The 18,825-nt window shown below is 38.8% G+C and overlaps 1 protein-coding gene across 1 annotated transcript in view; it reads left to right on the forward strand.

Annotated features, from left to right (window-relative positions):
- The window catches only part of LOC140948072 (uncharacterized), a 39,521-nt gene extending 23,279 nt beyond the window's left edge, over positions 1 to 16,242 (forward strand). Inside the window, exons 14-22 of the mRNA XM_073397293.1 lie at positions 1,257 to 1,521; positions 1,751 to 1,796; positions 8,749 to 8,948; positions 9,902 to 10,193; positions 10,644 to 10,945; positions 11,200 to 11,393; positions 12,772 to 13,015; positions 14,762 to 14,883; positions 15,801 to 16,242. Coding sequence (XP_073253394.1) covers positions 1,257 to 1,521; positions 1,751 to 1,796; positions 8,749 to 8,948; positions 9,902 to 10,193; positions 10,644 to 10,945; positions 11,200 to 11,393; positions 12,772 to 13,015; positions 14,762 to 14,883; positions 15,801 to 16,056 — 1,921 coding nt within the window. The 3' untranslated portion in view covers positions 16,057 to 16,242. The remainder of the gene's footprint in view (positions 1 to 1,256; positions 1,522 to 1,750; positions 1,797 to 8,748; positions 8,949 to 9,901; positions 10,194 to 10,643; positions 10,946 to 11,199; positions 11,394 to 12,771; positions 13,016 to 14,761; positions 14,884 to 15,800) is intronic.
- Positions 16,243 to 18,825: the final 2,583 nt, after the last annotated feature.

Genomic DNA, 18,825 nt, shown 5'->3' on the forward strand with positions numbered 1-18,825 from the left:
TCTCCGAACAGGGAGCTTCGGTTCACAGGCTACCATTTGAAAGTGTTCAAGACGTCTTCAGGTAGTGTGCAGCAGTCTAGATAGCCTGATTCGCAGACGTTCGAGGTCGTTCGCGGTCCCGTCGCTTCCCGCGAACTACCACGGACGTCTGAGAATCAGGCTACAGTCTAGACGGTAAACTGTTTTAGCAGCTCTTACGTGGATGTGTTCAAGTTCGTCACAGGAACTGCTGTGGCACCCCACACAATAAGACCATACGTAATGAATTTTCGTATTACTTTATGGTAGAAGTCCAAGCGGGCTTCAACTGGTAGAAAATGAAGTGATTTCAACGGGTTAAGTTTCTGTGTGAACTATTTCGACAATTCAGAAACGTGTTTAGACTATTTAAGTCACATCGTCGTTTTAAATTCTGTCTTGCCCGGGTGTTATGTGAAAAAAAATGTTGTGAAACCAGTTCGTGACTTTATTCAAAATGAAATTAAGTTAGGTGGCTACCACGTCAGAATTAGGTCAATTAGGTACATGGTGGTATCCGTCAGCATACATATGCAGTTCACCATCACAGTCACTGACAATGTCTGGCAAATCATTACAGAAGAGAGAAAATAAGAAGGGACCGAGCACAGATCCTTGAGGGACACCAAGCGTAACTTTACTCGAGCAAGAACAACAGCCATTAACAATGGTGACTTGATGACGATCAGCTTGCAACTTTTGAAGCAGCACATAATGAGAAATAGAATCAAAAGCTAGTCCAGGAATACGATCCCGACTACTAACGGGGCGATAGTTGCATTTGTCTGTTTCATGATCCTTTTTATTCATAGGGATAAAGTTAGCTTTTTTTGTATTTGGATAGACTGTTCACAGTCCTCTATATTTCCGTAAGATCATCGAGATCGAGCGCTTTGCGTTACGGGCTGCCATCTTGCATGAGTGTCAATTTTTTTTTGTCGCCCCCCCCCCCCCCCCCCGAGCTATAATCCCCGACGCCCGCTCGGTAGGTACATTTAAAAATCAAGATAACCGTGACCGTAAGACGCGGTATATCTAAACGCTCTCACGAAAAAATAGGGGACTGTGAACAGTCTATATTTGCAGGAACAATGTTGTAGTTCTAGTTCCTCCAGCTGTTTTTCATTTTCTCACACCCTGTCGGTTAAATAAACATGCTTTGTTGGTGTAAATGAGACGTAAGATTGTACTCTATCGTTAAAGGCTTAAATGTGTATGATTTTGTTGTATTAAACTAGTGCTCATGAAGTTGTAGTGGAAAAGCTCACAACAGTCAACAAACGGTCAACATCCTCTTTACCAGAAACCATTCTTGGCTACAAGAAGGCAATGGCCAATGGGGATCAATATTATATTGCTGCCAGATTTGATCGAGATAAAGAACAGGTTCCTAGAAAGTTTGTCCTTGGTGATGGAGAGATCTATGGTGGTTACAATAATGCGCCATTGGAGTCGATGACCATTTACAAGGTGTATGTGAAAGCAGCAACTGAAGTTAATGGGGTAAGAAACAAAATAATAATAATTTGTGGCGCGATCGTTTGGGCCACTTCCGGCAAAGAAGGTCTTGCAACATTATTTAAAGAATCTTCTCCGCGCACAGGCAGTCTAGGAAACCTCAATGTCTTCTATTTGAGACAGACTTAAAATACGTTCTTTTTGGTTGTTGTGGTTTTTTTCTTGTACATTGATAGTATCTTCCAAAGTGACCTATTATTTTTTTAATATGCAGAAATGGGTTTACGGAGAGCCTGCTGAAATTACTCTTCCCCCTACCGGTAGGTTTTGAACAAGAAAGAACGGGCGCGCGAGAGGGAGACACGCGAGGGAAGAGGGAACCTTCCGGGCAGGCGCTCCCTCTCTCCTTGCGTGTCTCCCTCTCGCGCGCCCGTCCTTTCTTACGCCCACTACTTCTTTTTGGAGGCGTTTACAATGAATTAAACAAAGAAACAATGCTGCACACTGCAATTTCTTGTGGATAGCTGTAAATTGTGTGATTAAATAGTAGTAAATTGTGTGACTTGTGTTGTTAAATGTGTGGCAGAACTTGTTACACAATTATTAACTAATTATTACTCTTGCCTGCATTTCTGGGTCTCAAAAAGTATTTTTGTTTCAGTTTTGTCTTTGAAAGCCTTTTACAACCTTATTCCCGGGGCTTAATTTTCCCTCAGAAATTGGTGAAGTAAAAACCCTGGGAACAGAGTTTTACTGGAGTATGATAGAGCAGCTTCGAACTTTGCTATACAAGTGAAATTAATTTCATCACAATAACAATATAAGCCGTAGCTTTGCAGGCTAGGCATTCCTAGCTTTAGACAAAAATTAAAAAAATTGTCCCTGCTCTGATGGTTCAAACTTTGTGAAATACCTTAAATAATCTACAAAGCTCCCTTTCTCAAATACGCCCTCCTCTCTGAGAAGCCCCCCTTTTTTCCAGGAGAAGAAAGTTATTAACCCCGTCTCTCTTAAACCCTCCCTTCCCTCATCCCTCATCCTTAAAGGATAGACTATTAATATTAACCAATGACGACTGTAACACCTCATGTGGACTGATCCAGTATGGTTGATTCACGTGCTGGAAGTTTAGATTTGTTTTTCATCTTTGGCCGCAGGCCATGTGCCTGTTCTTTTCCACTATGCACTCTAGTACTTATGAAGCATTGATACCACCCTATCCTGTATTAAATTAGCCCCTCCCCCCTCTATTAACCCCCCTGAAACATACTTGCAATAAATAAGCCCACGGGGGGGAATTAATAAAGGATTTGCAGTATCTGTTGTTATTATACCAGATTAGATAATTTACTATCTAGCCTTCTTAATGTCCTTCATCGGGCTGATATGTTCCAGAGGAGAAGATACAGGGCAATCCACTCAAATGTTTCATGTTCTCAAATGACTTTACAGAGAAGACAGATTAACTAGGGCTTTTGTTTTTGTTTTGTTTTGTTTTTTTATTTTTTAGGGGTAAGTAGGGTATTTGCCACCTCCAATCTAAATTGGCTCCCTCACACCATCACATGGAGCGAATACAATGTTGCCATACAATACCCACAATGAGGGACAAAAGTGTTGACACACTTCCGTAAAATGGCCCCTTTTTGCGTAGTGGATATACTTATCCCCTTCCCCTGTCTACCCCAACCCCTTCCCCCCAAAATCAATGTTGAATTTTGGACCCTCAAGTCTTTTTTTTACTTCAGACAACATTGATTCGGGGGGTCGGGGGATTTACGGCGTTTAAAAGGAAGTAAATAATAAATGAATTAAATGTTTGTTAAAAGTACCCGTTTTAAACAAGTGTGTCAACTACTTTTGTCCCTGATTGTCTGAAATATGTATCTGTGTTTTCCGGCTAGATTTTTGACGCCGCTGAATTTTTGTGCGATGACGTTACTCTATGGGCCAAATTGTTTGTTTTTAAACATCAATTTATAAAGTTTCGTCCTGATTTGTAGTATACGTAGAGTAAAATGTACGAAGCGGATGTCATTACTTAATCTTGTACTCCCGCGCGCATTCTTGATACCCTGTCGGGTCGAGAAATGATTTGTGTTGTGATCAATGCCGTTGCTGCGGATGTAATGTTTTCACAAGTATTATCAATAGTGGAAAAAGGATGGAAACATCAAGGTGCAATGAAAATTGTTCTGGTAAATGGTTAACTTAAGGTAATGAAGTACTGCAGAGTAACAGAGGGGACATGCATTATTTTTGACATTGACCTTGCCATTAGTGAAAGGACGTGAACAATATACAGGTTATGAACCTCATAAATGATGGGCCAGCCGTTTGTGCTATACCCTATATATAGATGTGTTTTTTATTTTTTTTGAGACCTTTTCTAACCTAACTGATCCAAACTTTTAGCGTAGGTAGGTGTCGAACAGGTTATACCAGGTTAGGAATGTACTTTAGCAATGATTTTACATGACCGCCTGCCATTTATTCAGTGGCATGATTGTTTATTGATGCTGGACGGACAACTATTTCATTTCCCAGCTCGTAAATCACAGAATGCCAAAGAAATTGTTTTCAAGATAGACACACCAGTTTGTATCATCGCCAAAACAGCAATTACTTTGGCCCAGAAGTTCACTTGATGACAAGCAAAGGGGGATAACAAGTGTTCGATGACGGCCGTGCGCTGGAAAATTTTCCTTTTTTATGCGCTAATTCCTCACAAAAGGCAAAAGAAGATTCCGCTATGTAGAAAGTGCTTCGCAATACGTATTCTTGGCGAGAAAAATTCCAGCGATGTGGTGCAAATAAGGAGTTTCAACGGTTAACCACGAGAATACATAGCGACATTAAGAGGTCATAACAGACTAATGTTACTTTCCGTTTGCCGAAACGTGGTTAACCGTTGTAACACGAAGGAAGCAGTGTTTTCCTCAGTTTGAGCGGTCGTTTTCTTTGAGATTCAAATACCAGTTCACGTTTCAAAGCTCTCTTCATTTTCTCTGCCCACAATAGACAAAAACACAGGGTTTCGCTTGAGAAATGCAGTCGAAATACACAGACATATGCGCTTATGTCACGCTATTTGCGTTGCGTTATCATGTCACACAGGGTTTCACGAGGTGGGATTGAAAGTAATTGTTTTAGTGTACACTTGCAATGTTTGCTACGCTTTCCTTAGTTTTTTTATTGAATTGGCCATGAATTTACCTTCACTTTTCCGTAGTTTCCATATTGAACGCAGTGACGGCCGCTCCTCACTAACGCTCCATATTTCCGTGGCCGGCCAGTGACTATCCCCACTACGTGTCAATCCTTACCCTATCCGTGATTGTTTGGGCCTTAACAATCGGATAAAGTGAAGAACGAGAAATATTCACTTTATTAAAAATATTTTCAGTACGCACCCCCTTGAAATTCATCAAAAGTTGTACATAGGCGCGAGTTTCAGCGTCAGTGTTTAGCTTGTAAACCATATCGACGTTAATTCTGGATATCGCAGCCCTTTTATTACGTCATGGCGTAATTCGAATTGGCCCTATAATTCGGTCGAGAATAAGTCTGTGTCACCCCCACCACCAATAACATAATTATGTCATTGATTCCTTTAATTTCAGTTAAAATCAGTGTCATACACGGCTCAACTTGTGTGCAGTAGCACAATTTTGCATTCAGACAATGAGGGACAAAAGTGTTGACACACTTCCGTAAAATGGCCCCTTTTTGCATAGTGGATATACTTATCCCCTTCCCCTGTCTACCCCAGCTCCTTCCCCCCAAAATCAATGTTGAATTTTGGACCCTCAAGTCTTTTTTTTACTTCAGACAACATTGATTCGGGGGGTCGGGGGATTTACGGCGTTTAAAAGGAAGTAAATAATAAATGAATTAAATGTTTGTTAAAAGTACCCGTTTTAAACAAGTGTGTCAACTACTTTTGTCCCTGATTGTCTGAAATATGTATCTGTGTTTTCCGGCTAGATTTTTGACGCCGCTGAATTTTTGTGCGATGACGTTACTCTATGGGCCAAATTGTTTGTTTTTAAACATCAATTTATAAAGTTTCGTCCTGATTTGTAGTATACGTAGAGTAAAATGTACGAAGCGGATGTCATTACTTAATCTTGTACTCCCGCGCGCATTCCTGATACCCTGTCGGGTCGAGAAATGATTTGTGTTGTGATCAATGCCGTTGTTGCGGATGTAATGTTTTCACAAGTATTATCAATAGTGGAAAAAGGATGGAAACATTAAGGTACAATGAAAATTGTTCTGGTAAATGGTTAACTTAAGGTAATGAAGTACTGCAGAGTAACAGAGGGGACATGCATTATTTTTGACATTGACCTTGCCATTAGTGAAAGGACGTGAACAATATACAGGTTATGAACCTCATAAATGATGGGCCAGCCGTTTGTGCTATACCCTATATATAGATGTGTTTTTTATTTTTTTTGAGACCTTTTCTAACCTAACTGATCCAAACTTTTAGCGTAGGTAGGTGTCGAACAGGTTATACCAGGTTAGGAATGTACTTTAGCAATGATTTTACATGACCGCCTGCCATTTATTCAGTGGCATGATTGTTTATTGATGCTGGACGGACAACTATTTCATTTCCCAGCTCGTAAATCACAGAATGCCAAAGAAATTGTTTTCAAGATAGACACACCAGTTTGTATCATCGCCAAAACAGCAATTACTTTGGCCCAGAAGTTCACTTGATGACAAGCAAAGGGGGATAACAAGTGTTCGATGACGGCCGTGCGCTGGAAAATTTTCCTTTTTTATGCGCTAATTCCTCACAAAAGGCAAAAGAAGATTCCGCTATGTAGAAAGTGCTTCGCAATACGTATTCTTGGCGAGAAAAATTCCAGCGATGTGGTGCAAATAAGGAGTTTCAACGGTTAACCACGAGAATACATAGCGACATTAAGAGGTCATAACAGACTAATGTTACTTTCCGTTTGCCGAAACGTGGTTAACCGTTGTAACACGAAGGAAGCAGTGTTTTCCTCAGTTTGAGCGGTCGTTTTCTTTGAGATTCAAATACCAGTTCACGTTTCAAAGCTCTCTTCATTTTCTCTGCCCACAATAGACAAAAACACAGGGTTTCGCTTGAGAAATGCAGTCGAAATACACAGACATATGCGCTTATGTCACGCTATTTGCGTTGCGTTATCATGTCACACAGGGTTTCACGAGGTGGGATTGAAAGTAATTGTTTTAGTGTACACTTGCAATGTTTGCTACGCTTTCCTTAGTTTTTTTATTGAATTGGCCATGAATTTACCTTCACTTTTCCGTAGTTTCCATATTGAACGCAGTGACGGCCGCTCCTCACTAACGCTCCATATTTCCGTGGCCGGCCAGTGACTATCCCCACTACGTGTCAATCCTTACCCTATCCGTGATTGTTTGGGCCTTAACAATCGGATAAAGTGAAGAACGAGAAATATTCACTTTATTAAAAATATTTTCAGTACGCACCCCCTTGAAATTCATCAAAAGTTGTACATAGGCGCGAGTTTCAGCGTCAGTGTTTAGCTTGTAAACCATATCGACGTTAATTCTGGATATCGCAGCCCTTTTATTACGTCATGGCGTAATTCGAATTGGCCCTATAATTCGGTCGAGAATAAGTCTATGTCACCCCCACCACCAATAACATAATTATGTCATTGATTCCTTTAATTTCAGTTAAAATCAGTGTCATACACGGCTCAACTTGTGTGCAGTAGCACAATTTTGCATTCAGACAATGAGGGACAAAAGTGTTGACACACTTCCGTAAAATGGCCCCTTTTTGCATAGTGGATATACTTATCCCCTTCCCCTGTCTACCCCAGCTCCTTCCCCCCAAAATCAATGTTGAATTTTGGACCCTCAAGTCTTTTTTTTACTTCAGACAACATTGATTCGGGGGGTCGGGGGATTTACGGCGTTTAAAAGGAAGTAAATAATAAATGAATTAAATGTTTGTTAAAAGTACCCGTTTTAAACAAGTGTGTCAACTACTTTTGTACTTTTGTACTTTTTTTGAAACAAAAACGTTGGCTTGTCGAGAAGGGTGACTCTCCTAGCCTGGTCATCCTTTTGTGAAGGTTGGGTCACCTTACTTAGCGGGCCAACTTTTCTCCTTATAAACACTTTTGGCTTGGCCAGCCGGGTCAACTCGGTGAAGGTGAGATGACCAGAGCATGCGCGAGTGCTGTTGGCGCAGGGAAGGGGTGTACCATACTTTGGTATAAATGGCCTGTCCATGATCCTGTGCTTGTGATCCCCCCTCCACCCCTTGGCAAAGTTGCTAACAATACAAGACCATGCTCAAAACTTGGAGGAACAACTTTGAATGGGAGGGAGGGGGGAGGTCAGTGTTATATCTCACAAACCTGTGACTAGCAGCGATTTAAAGCATGAAAGGTTGTTTTTTTCGTGGGAGTGTCTCACCATTTTTGCAACTGGTTGTACCAACATTTCTCGAATGGATAGACCCAAATTTTCTTAGCCATGGGGCTACGCTATAACATGCTCGTCCCACCGACGGGCTGACTCCTGACTCCGTTTCCCCTCCCCAGAGTCTGTACGGTCGGTGTTCGGTCGTACTCTTACGTCATAACCTAATTTTTCTCAGATGGATAGATTACCAAATTTTCTCAGAGATGTGTGACCTCCTTGTTTGTATTGTCCCAGTGCGCCCCTTGCTCTCTAGCATGCCGGATGTGTACCACGTGAACGGCTAGCTGCAAAGGGCCTATCGATTTATTTAGCAATTGATGAATTCGGCTTTCGTAGGATATGAAGAATTAAGCAGATCGAGGAGGGTGTTATCCACCGAGGCCAAAGGTCGGGATGGATAACACCCTCCGAGAACAAATAGCAAATATTCTCCAAATAGCAGATGTCGCCCTCCGAGTTGTCTTCTTGCTGTTTTTGCCGTGTTTTTTACTATCATTTCGCCCTGTTCCAGCTGTAGTTCTTACTCTTGAAACGAGTGAAATGTCCGCCATTTTTTTTCACAACCAATAAACAAGTCAACCTCATCTCCAGGTCTTCTCGGTAACAGTGCCTTAACCTGTAGTGGGGTGCACTTTTGACGTCATTTCCTCGTTAAACACAAAATACTTCCAAATTTGGTCATCAGTAATTGGTTATGGTGAATTATGCGTGTGCTTTTAGCCAATAAGAATTGGGGAAATATTTTGAATGAATAATAATTTAATTTAACTGAAGCAATAAGCGATATTGTCTTTGAATATTTTCTAGCGTCAACCAAATCCAACCCAAATCTATCTCCACACGAAGTTCTCAGTAAGGAAGCCACTGTTGCCCTTTCTGTTGTTGGAGCAATCCTGTTCTTCTGTATCGTCCTGGGGTTCGCCTTCTTTTGCTTTATACGCCATCAGCAGAAGCAGATTATGGAGTATCGTAATCAGCTTTTTCCAGTATACACTGGAAAACACCAGGTAAAATACCATGTGAAACGAGCTTAAATTGAAGCTACTACATAACAACCAGTGCCTGCTTAGATGCTGCAACTTATGATGATGAACTTTATTAAAGTCTGGACTGCGAAAATTTCACACCCCTCCCATTCCAATATCATATTCAACACCTACAATGACAACTTTGCACGCGGAAAAACGGAGGAGGGGAGATTCCTTTTATTCGTGAAAATTTTGTCTCCGGGGAGCGATCAAATTAGGAAAGGGGTTTTATAAGCAAAAGTCTCTCAACCTTTGTTCAACCGGTTGTATCAACACTAGGAAGTTTAAGCGGCAACCATCACGGCGAAAATGATATGAATTTGTGATCTTTCAAACTTCATCTCCTTCATTACCGTTGTCGACTCTCTTTTGCTTTTGCTCTTTAGTAACCTTTTGGAAGTGTAGGGTGGCTCTACCTATGGCCACTTTACATTCGTGCAAAATCTCATGGCGGTGGACACTTTTGAGAATTATTATACATTGATTCAGCAGCATCTGAGTTGTTTGTTCGAGGCCAGTCGACAGTCATAATTTGCAAAATTTTAACCATAGATTGCTGACAGATGACAGATGGCTGACAGATAGTGCAGATGGCTGACATTTTCTTCATTTCATTGCAGGCTATGGACAGGTCTGTTCCGCAAAAATACTCACGAATTTTTTTTTTTTTTTCGACCTACCGTGAACGAGGTGCCGAGTTTCTTTGCGGAGTGGCCATAGATTTAATTAAGTCTACTTTTCAAACATAAACTTTGTTTCCCCTTTGACTCGATTCAAAAAGTGATCCATTGCCCTGAAGTGGGCTTCTCAATTCAGGTGATACTCATGAACCAAAACGTTTCCAGTTGAAGTGGAAGGAATGAAGTTACCATTGCTTAGTTTCCTATTGAATGGTATACGTTAAGTAATGAAATATTTCTTGATTGTTTTAGATTGACCCTAATCGCACACTGCTTGAACAATGTAATGATCTTCCTTATGACCCTGATTTTGAGTTTCCTGAGGACAAGCTCATTCTTGGAGAGGTGCTAGGATCAGGGGCCTTTGGAAAGGTCATTAAAGCAGAGGCTATAGGAATAAACAACTTTAGTCCCAGAGACAAAAGTCAAAAGAAAAGTCAGCGGCGACCTAAAATGTTTCGTCAACACAGGGCCGGCCATGCGTACCACGATCCCAGAGGCAGTGCGTACACGAAGACCACCGTAGCTGTAAAGACTGTTAGAGGTAATGTTTCAAGTCAAGAGATCTCTATTTCAACTTGTGTAACATTTACCATGGAGCAAGGATGGCTGGTACTTGTCGGGGGTTGGTGGAGGGGGACAAAAAAGGGATTTGGTTTATAGCAGAAGCTGATAATATGTAGGGGACGGGACGAGTTACCAGGTTACCTGCGCGGTAATGATTTGGGAGACGGGGTAGGGTTGATTTAGGAATCTGTGCCAACCAGTGGAAAAAACTGCAGCCATGCCCCTGTATTCAGCATGGGTGAGGTGGGCAATTCGCAAGGGGCCTCTCTCATGCATGAGTACCGTTCGTGCTCATACCTGTTGCTGAGGTTTGTGCCCAGTTAAACTGCATGAACGTTGCTTGTGACATGGTGACATGGACTCCACTAGACCCTGTGGAAACTGCACTTTTTTTTTACTGACCGAGTACGATATTTTGGCACTTCAGGGGGAGCTACTGCGGAGGAAGTAAGAGACCTGGCATCAGAGCTGAAAATTCTAATTTACATTGGAGAACATAAAAACATTGTAAACCTCCTTGGTGCTTGTATCAAGCGAGAACGTATCCTTGTCATTCTGGAATATGCTCCACATGGGAGTTTACAAAAGTTCTTACAAGGCAAGCGAGATGTTTATGAAGCAACCTGGACTACGACTGCGAGTGACCCAGAGATTCGATTGAATATATCAAATCTTGTGGGCTGCGCCTACCAGATATCCCGTGGAATGGAATACCTGGCGTCTAAAAAGGTAATTTTCCCCCATTTAAGGATTCCCACATTGCTCAAGAAAATTCAGTTCTAACAAGAGCTATAGTCAAGGTGGCTCTTGGTTATAATAGACCTTTTTAGCTTATATTTTATTTTCCCATTTCACACCACGTGATGTTCTCAGGGCAATTTGCATTTTGTCTTTTCATAAAATATACATACATGTATGCTCTTTCTTGTTTCTGATTTCTTGTTTTTGTTTTTCTTTGTTCAAAACATATCTGTTTTGTCTAGTGTGTTCACCGAGACTTGGCGGCCAGAAACGTTCTTGTTGGAAAAGACTACGTCATGAAGATCGCTGACTTTGGCCTTGCTCGAGATATTTACAAGAGTGACTTATATGTGAAGACGAACAGTGGTTTTTTGCCAATGAAGTGGATGGCGATAGAATCATTGTTTTTGAGGGAGTACTCAGAGAAAAGTGATGTGTAAGTACAAATAGCATAAAAAATGTATGAAGGAAGAATATCAAAATCTTATGCGGCGATGACAACTATACAAGTGCGTAATTAAGTATTCAAATTCAAAAGAAGCTGGCCTTTTGATTACTGTAATTATTTAAACTTGCCATAACATATTTGACATCTAACAATGAAACTGTTTCCCGTTAAAATCTCTGGGCGGACAACATTGCAAACATTGCGTGACGTCAGAGGGTAACAGTGCACTGTTGCCCACTAATGTTGACCGGTGACCGCCGTTACAGCGAGGTTTAACGAATTTCTAGCTTCAAAATTTCCAGCTATATAGCAAATCACTTAAAGACTGGTCCCTTGGGAAACAGTTACGCATAAATCGTGATGTTATTATATAAATCAATCTTGATCTATATAAGTAAATCTTGATGTATATAAGTCAAACCTGATGTATATAAATAAATCTTGATATATTGTTCCCGTTGGACAAGCATGGATTTCCTCTCTGATTTTGTTGAGATCACTTCGTATGTATGTACTAATACAATTATTCTTTTCAATCTGGGTGAATAGTGGCTTCATAAATTTATTTATTCGTGGCTCGGTATATAATAAGCCACTATTCGCCGACCATCCTCCCCCCCCCCCCCCCCCCCCATCCTTCCCTTATCTGAAGGTGAGGATCCGACACTGGGAAGTACGAGTTGAGTGTTTTTCTCTACTTCTTCTTGAGTAGTACAACAGAAAAGAGCACAGTCAAGGCTTCTTTATTTGTTTTATGATAAAGAACAGTTAAATTCCCCACACATTCCCCTTTTTTTATTTTCAAAGCGAACGAGTGTCGTCAGCATGTTTTATACTCTCTATCATAAAGCACGCTTTTTCAACAAATCAGAGTGCGCGTTATATCTGAACTTTATAATTGAAATGCAAAACAAAACCGTACTGATTACGCGTGCAAAACTTCGTCTAGTAAGAATTTCTCTTTTAATCATCGCCATAAACTGCAACTTTTTCTCGGGAAAGTTGGCACTATAAAGACGCCTTAACAGAAAACTGTTTTTCTGTGGTTTACAGACTGCACCCATTCTCTTGAATTCACCCAACACCCTCTCGTGTTTATATCAGGGTTTGTAAACACGGCAAAAGAATACTACTAATAACGATTCTTGAATGTAGCGCTTCATATGCAAGCCACGTAAGTTTTGATTCCAATAATTTACTTGTAGTAGTGTTAATAGCAGCTTACCTCTGTGTCCTCGAGTCCACAGTTTAGCTTAAACCGCTTACAGAGCTTTATTGACGCCCTTTTGGTTTGGAATGACCCTGGCTGTGATGACCCTTCGAGTGTGTATGTTTTTAACTTTGACATTTAAAAAAATAAATGCAGATGGTCGTTTGGTATTTGCTTGTGGGAGATCTTTACACTGGGCGGCAGACCGTATCCCACTATACCCATAGAAGAGCTCCGAGACTTCCTTAATTATGGAAACCGTATGGAAAATCCCCGCGACTGCCCTTCGGAGATCTACAAAATTATGCAAGATTGCTGGCAGGAAGGACCCGACAAACGACCTAAATTTGATCAAATCAGCCAGTCGATTGGTGCAATACTTGAGCAACGCGCTTCCCAGGTGAGGCCTTTTTTCTACTGTTTTTGAGGCAAAGGAGGAACTAAGAGAACGTATCCTCTCTGTTATCAGAACTTATTGTACACTAGGTCCTTCAAAGGGAAAAATGAAGTTTATCAAGTGGGGATACTCTCTTGAGTGTATATATCCTTTGTTCTGATGGGGCGAGCGGGAATTGAGCTTTGCAATAAGAATAATATATAGATTTAGCCAGGGCTAAAAGCGAAGCTCTGGTTAATAATACGTGTAAACAAAAAAAATTAAATCGTGTAACGCTAAACGGGGGACGACAATGAAAATGGCTTCAAGACTAATAGATCTAATTAGCAAAAAAACTAATTGCACGTGCAGCACACTTTTTCTTCTAATTAGCAAAAAGCAAATTTGCACGTGCAGCACGCTTTTTTGTCTTTCCCTTGCCGTTGTTTTGCAACTACAACACTGTTTTGTACGACTAAAACGTCAAACTTCCTAGTTACACACCATTTTTATGGAGAAATTGTCGTATGTGCTTACCCAATATTTTGTTTCCAGTGCTCATGTTCGCTTTTATTTTTCACTGCCGCTCATTTTCACCTTACTGGCCGCTAGCATTTCTCATTTTCTCACCGCCGCTTTGAATTTCCATGTTTTTCTTCCAACGAATTTTCAGTAACTCGCTCTAGCTCTTTCTCTGTTATCCACGTTAGTGTACTCATAAAAAATAACGCCGAAAAAGACACGACTTTTTTCTTTCTAAAAGTCCGGGCGGCCATGTGATTTCCTTCCAAATAAAACCTTGAGTTGCATTTGGGTTCCCATACCTGTTGATTGAATTATTTTACATTGATATGCCTGTGGTGCGGACGGACGGTCGCTCGCTCGATCGCTCGCTCGGTGTACGGTCACGTGATTACCAAATTTTCTGGGATGGGTAGATTACCACATTTCCTTAGCTATGGGGCTCCGCCCACGCGCGCGCTTCGCGCGCGGGTGGAGCTCCGCTATGAAAAGATAACTTATACTGTGTGCTCTTCAAAAATTTACCATGTTCGCGTGACAGTGGCGGATTCAAATCTTTAACTAAGTGGAGGACCCGCTCATTTAGTCCCGTAGACTGCAGTTTGGCCTATAAAGAAGGTGGAGCCCCGGGCCCCCGGGGCCCCTTGGTCCCTCCCGTAGATCGACCATGGAATGATATAACACGATCTGCATGCTATTTTTTCTTTTTTCTTTTTTTTTTTTTTAGACTGACGCAATGCAGATGCTAAAGCTATACGGATTATAAAAATTTATGATTCTATAAGATCATGAGAATTTCGACTGCCCGTTGAAAGAAAGATTATGAGGGATGCGCATCTTTTGCTGGTCAGGAGCCCATAACCCGGACTGAGCAACTTCCATGCGCTTGTGTCATGACGTTTTCACAGAGCAGTTTATTTTTAGAACGGTTTTGGCACGAATTTTGAATACCTTTTAAATTTCACAAACTAGTCAGCAAAACCTATATAGACCTAAAAATGGTATTTTCTGCCTTTTAATAACGTTTAGTTTTCCGTTTTGATATCTTATACTTCGAATGCGCTCATAGATATGGTGGAGATTTTATTTTCGCGGGAAGAGGTGCTCCTTAAACTGTGTCTAAAAATAAACTGATCCGTAAAAACGCCGTGACATAGGCCTAGTATGGACGTCGCTCGCTCCGGGTTATGGGTTCCTGGCTGGTATGTTTATTCTAAACTTCGATATTGGGCTTATTTTTCACAACAGAGTGTCGCGACCGAGTACCTACACTTAACAGAAGACAACAACCGTGGCAGAAAAGATTACTACCTTGATCCACATGATTCAGACCCCACTGTTCCTGTGACGAGAGCAGATGTTTATAACAGGTTAGTACTCTTTCGATTAAGCATTTGGCTTTTATTCTTGAAAAGCTCAGCCACAAGCGAGTTGGGTTGTCCATACCCGGTATTCCATACCCATAAAGGAGGCAACAAGTCCCAGGCTAAAGAACTTCCCAATATTAGTTTGACAATAAATACGTTATGTTATGTTAATTCAATACTGATAGGCAGGGCCAAATCTGCTTATAAACTAGCTTGGCCACTGAGGGAGCGCTTATTCGGGGAAGAAATAGGTTCTTCAAAGGAGTACTGAGGAGACAGTATATCGTTATGAGACGTGTGCATGGTCGTGGCAAAGAACGAAAGGGACTCAGTTTCATTGGTACGTAAGAAATAGCATTGCTTAACTCGTGGAAACAGATAATGGTCTTAATGTGCACGGGAAATTTCAAATTGAGCCGAACGAGTGGCTAATAAGAAACTGTTCCCCTATGTCAATGCCGGCGTTTAATCAAAGGTAAACAAGCGTTCAGAGAATGAGAGAAGAGAGGAAGTTCCCTTACAACATCACTTAATATATTTCAGACAGTGTGCTGGAGGTGATTGTTATTCAAGGAGACTCTTATTTTTCAGTTTGGAAGGCGAATAATTATGGGAGGACGCTTAATCAACGTGAACGCCTTTTATTTTTGACAGGTAAAGCGTAATAGCGTATAAATCTCAGAGTGAGAAAATCTAACTCCGTTCGCTGAGTACGAATCATGTTTCGAGTCCATTGCGGTTGGCATCAAGATTTGAAATAATGATAGAGCATTGCGATCTTGTCTCACAGAATTATCGGCTCGTCGTAAAATGTTTTAGCGTGATTCACGTTGCCTTCTATAATCGTGCGCATGATCTAAAATGTATGGTCAATTTTATAGGAATCTACTATGCTTGACAGCGTTGTTTTCTTCTTATAGGCGATCAAGTGAAAATATTGCAAACAATCCCTTGCCTCCATTACCAGATGACATGGAAAATCAGTTCGATCCGCAATCAGAGGAGAGACGACAGATGCTGGAACCAGAGATTTACGGTGGCTCGTCGGGGAGTGAGGGCGACATAGAACTAGAAGAATTCCATGGTAATGAGCAGGCTGTGGCCTTGGAACTGACGCCTATTGCTCACTCTACAGAAAAGGCCGGAAATTCAAAGAAGGAAACTACAATCGTCTGAGACTTGCGCTAAAGTTAATCTTTTTACTTCCAGATTCAATAATAGAGACATTTTAAAAGTAGTCACTACTTTTAAATTATTTATGTTGTAAAATGCTGTGATGTTATCGGCTATTCAAATGAGTAGTTAGTAATTGCTGCCATCTCTCTCACTCACTTTTATTTCTACCTCATCTCGCAACATCGCTCTCTTGTTCACTCATTTCACAAAACTCATTCGTTAATCTCACTTCATTCACTTCATTCAAATTCGTTCGCTTCGCTCACTCATTTTCATTCAGTTCATTCAGTTCGCTCAACTCATTCGTATTGCTCCATTCGTTCTCAAGTAGTCGCTCACATTGCTCGAAGATCTAGAAATAAAAGTGAGTGAGAGAGATGTCAGCAATTACTAACTACTGTATAATAAAGTGATTTAAAAAAAATAAATATAATAAAAATAGAAATGCTTTTAAAAACAGAAAGAAAATTAAATATTAATAATATATACGACGTTGAAGGATTAATATTTTATACTAAAGAAGATTATCTGATGTTTAAAAATATTGATAAAAATATCACTCAAATAGTTAAATCAGTGAAAGATGGTATAATTGATATAAATGAAGTTTTTAATGATATTGAAAAAATTAGAGTATTAGAGTTTAAATACAATGCAGGAGAAAAATTGTTTGATTTGTTTAAAAATGCAACAGAATTATTAGAGTATGAAGGAACAGATTTTGATATTGAGTATAAAGTTGGTTGTCGTTTTTACGCTAAGTTTCTTTTAGTAGAATATTCTGAATTTGATAATGAATCAGAAAATAAAAAATTGAATTAAAGAAATAAAAAATTAAAAATAATAATAAGCTATGTCTCAACAAAGTAAAATTCCCTCATATGCTTCCGATTACAAAAGAGAGTATCTTTTTGTAAGAGGTTTAAATAAGTATTTTAAGTGTTTTTCAAAAAAACTAGATATTTTAAATCATGGTTTATTTGAAAGTAACATTTCTAATACAATTAAGAAGTATATGAAAAGATTTCTTAGAGCACAAGAAAAAGGAAAGTTTAATAATATTAATAATCTTATTATTAACAATTATGATATTATTTGTGATATCAGATTTATTAATAATGAGTTTGAATGTTATAAAAGACGTTATGATTTTTTTTGTGATAATGGTGATGATGATTATGATAATGTTGATGGTGAGTATTTTGTTGATGGTAAACCTTATCCTGGTTTTAAAGAATTTTATGATATTTTTAAAAATATTTTTAATCAAATAAAATATAAAGAATATGATAGTGATAGTGATACTGAGGAATTAGATTTTCCATATACAGAGATTGATTTTGAAGATTTTTTTACTATGTTAAATAGTACTTATGATAGTGATGATATTGATGATTTTTAAACTTATAACAATATTATGTTATAAGTTTTTATTTATACAATTAATATAATAAAATGAATTGTCATTGCAATAACGAGTTTGATTGGTTGATGGAAATGTTAAAAGAAGGTGATTGTTTTTCAAATTGGAAAGACGTAGCTAAGTTTATTGATAATTCTTTACTTGAATTGCGTTATATGAAAAAACGATTTGGTTATTTATTTTATGATGAAAATAAATATATCAAAAAAATTAATGGCTGTAATGCTATTTTTGTTAATAAAGAGTATCAATATGTTTGTAGAAAACCTGAAGAACCAACATATCATGAAATTGATGAAAATGGAAAAACTATTAATATTACCATTCCTATGGAAGACACAGAGCGTTATGAGATTAAGTTTTTAGATGAAATAGATAGAGGAGATCCTTTTATTACATACGAAGAAAAGTACCAAAATGAAAAAGTAAAACAAACTAAAAATATTCTTAAAAAGATTAAATTAGTACAACCTGAAATATTTAACAGTGATGATTTTTATGATGTGTTATATTCAGAAGAGTTTGATAACATCGAACTTGAGAAAGACCGTAAAAAGTTTTATGAACAAGTAAAGAAATTTGTGTTAAACGAAAAAAAAATTAGTTTAGAGGATTTTTTCAACAATAATTAGTATAACCAACTAATAAAAATGGAACCAAGATCTAGAGAAACTACTCCTACTAAAGAAGATTTGGATTTTATAGTTGATGATGGATATCAGCATGATAAAGATCCAGATTACATTCCACCACAAAGATACATTCTTGAAGGACCAGATTTTAATAGATTAACCAAAAATGCTAAAAAACTTGGTGCTGAATCACTTGATTATTCAACTCGTAAAAATAACAAATACATGGCTACACTTCCAGGTGGAAAGAAAGTTCACTTTGGGTCTCCTAAATATCCAGACTTTACTATTCACAAGGATAAAGAGAGAAGAGATAAATATTTGTCTCGTGCTATGAAGATTAAAAATAAACAGGGTGAATTAACTTATACTAATCCAGAATCGAGTAACTTCTGGTCGGTAAATTTACTTTGGCCTAAAAAATAAATTTGAAATATTATGCTTAAAGAAATAAAATTTTAATATAAAATGGTTCTCATATTGGAAAATGATAAAAAGTTTTATACTCATCCTATTTATGAAAAATATGCAGCAAATAAATATGGTGAAATTATGAATGTTAGAATAAGAAAACCTATGTTAGGAAATATTAATAATAATGGTTATTTAAGATTTTGTATATCTGTCAAAAAATAAAGTAAAAAATTATCTTATACATCGATTTATTTATGAGTGTTTTTATGGGATGATAGAAAGTGATAAATACATTAATCA

This window comes from Porites lutea, chromosome 9 (genome assembly GCF_958299795.1).
Source record: "Porites lutea chromosome 9, jaPorLute2.1, whole genome shotgun sequence".
NCBI classification, from domain to species: Eukaryota; Metazoa; Cnidaria; class Anthozoa; order Scleractinia; family Poritidae; genus Porites; species Porites lutea.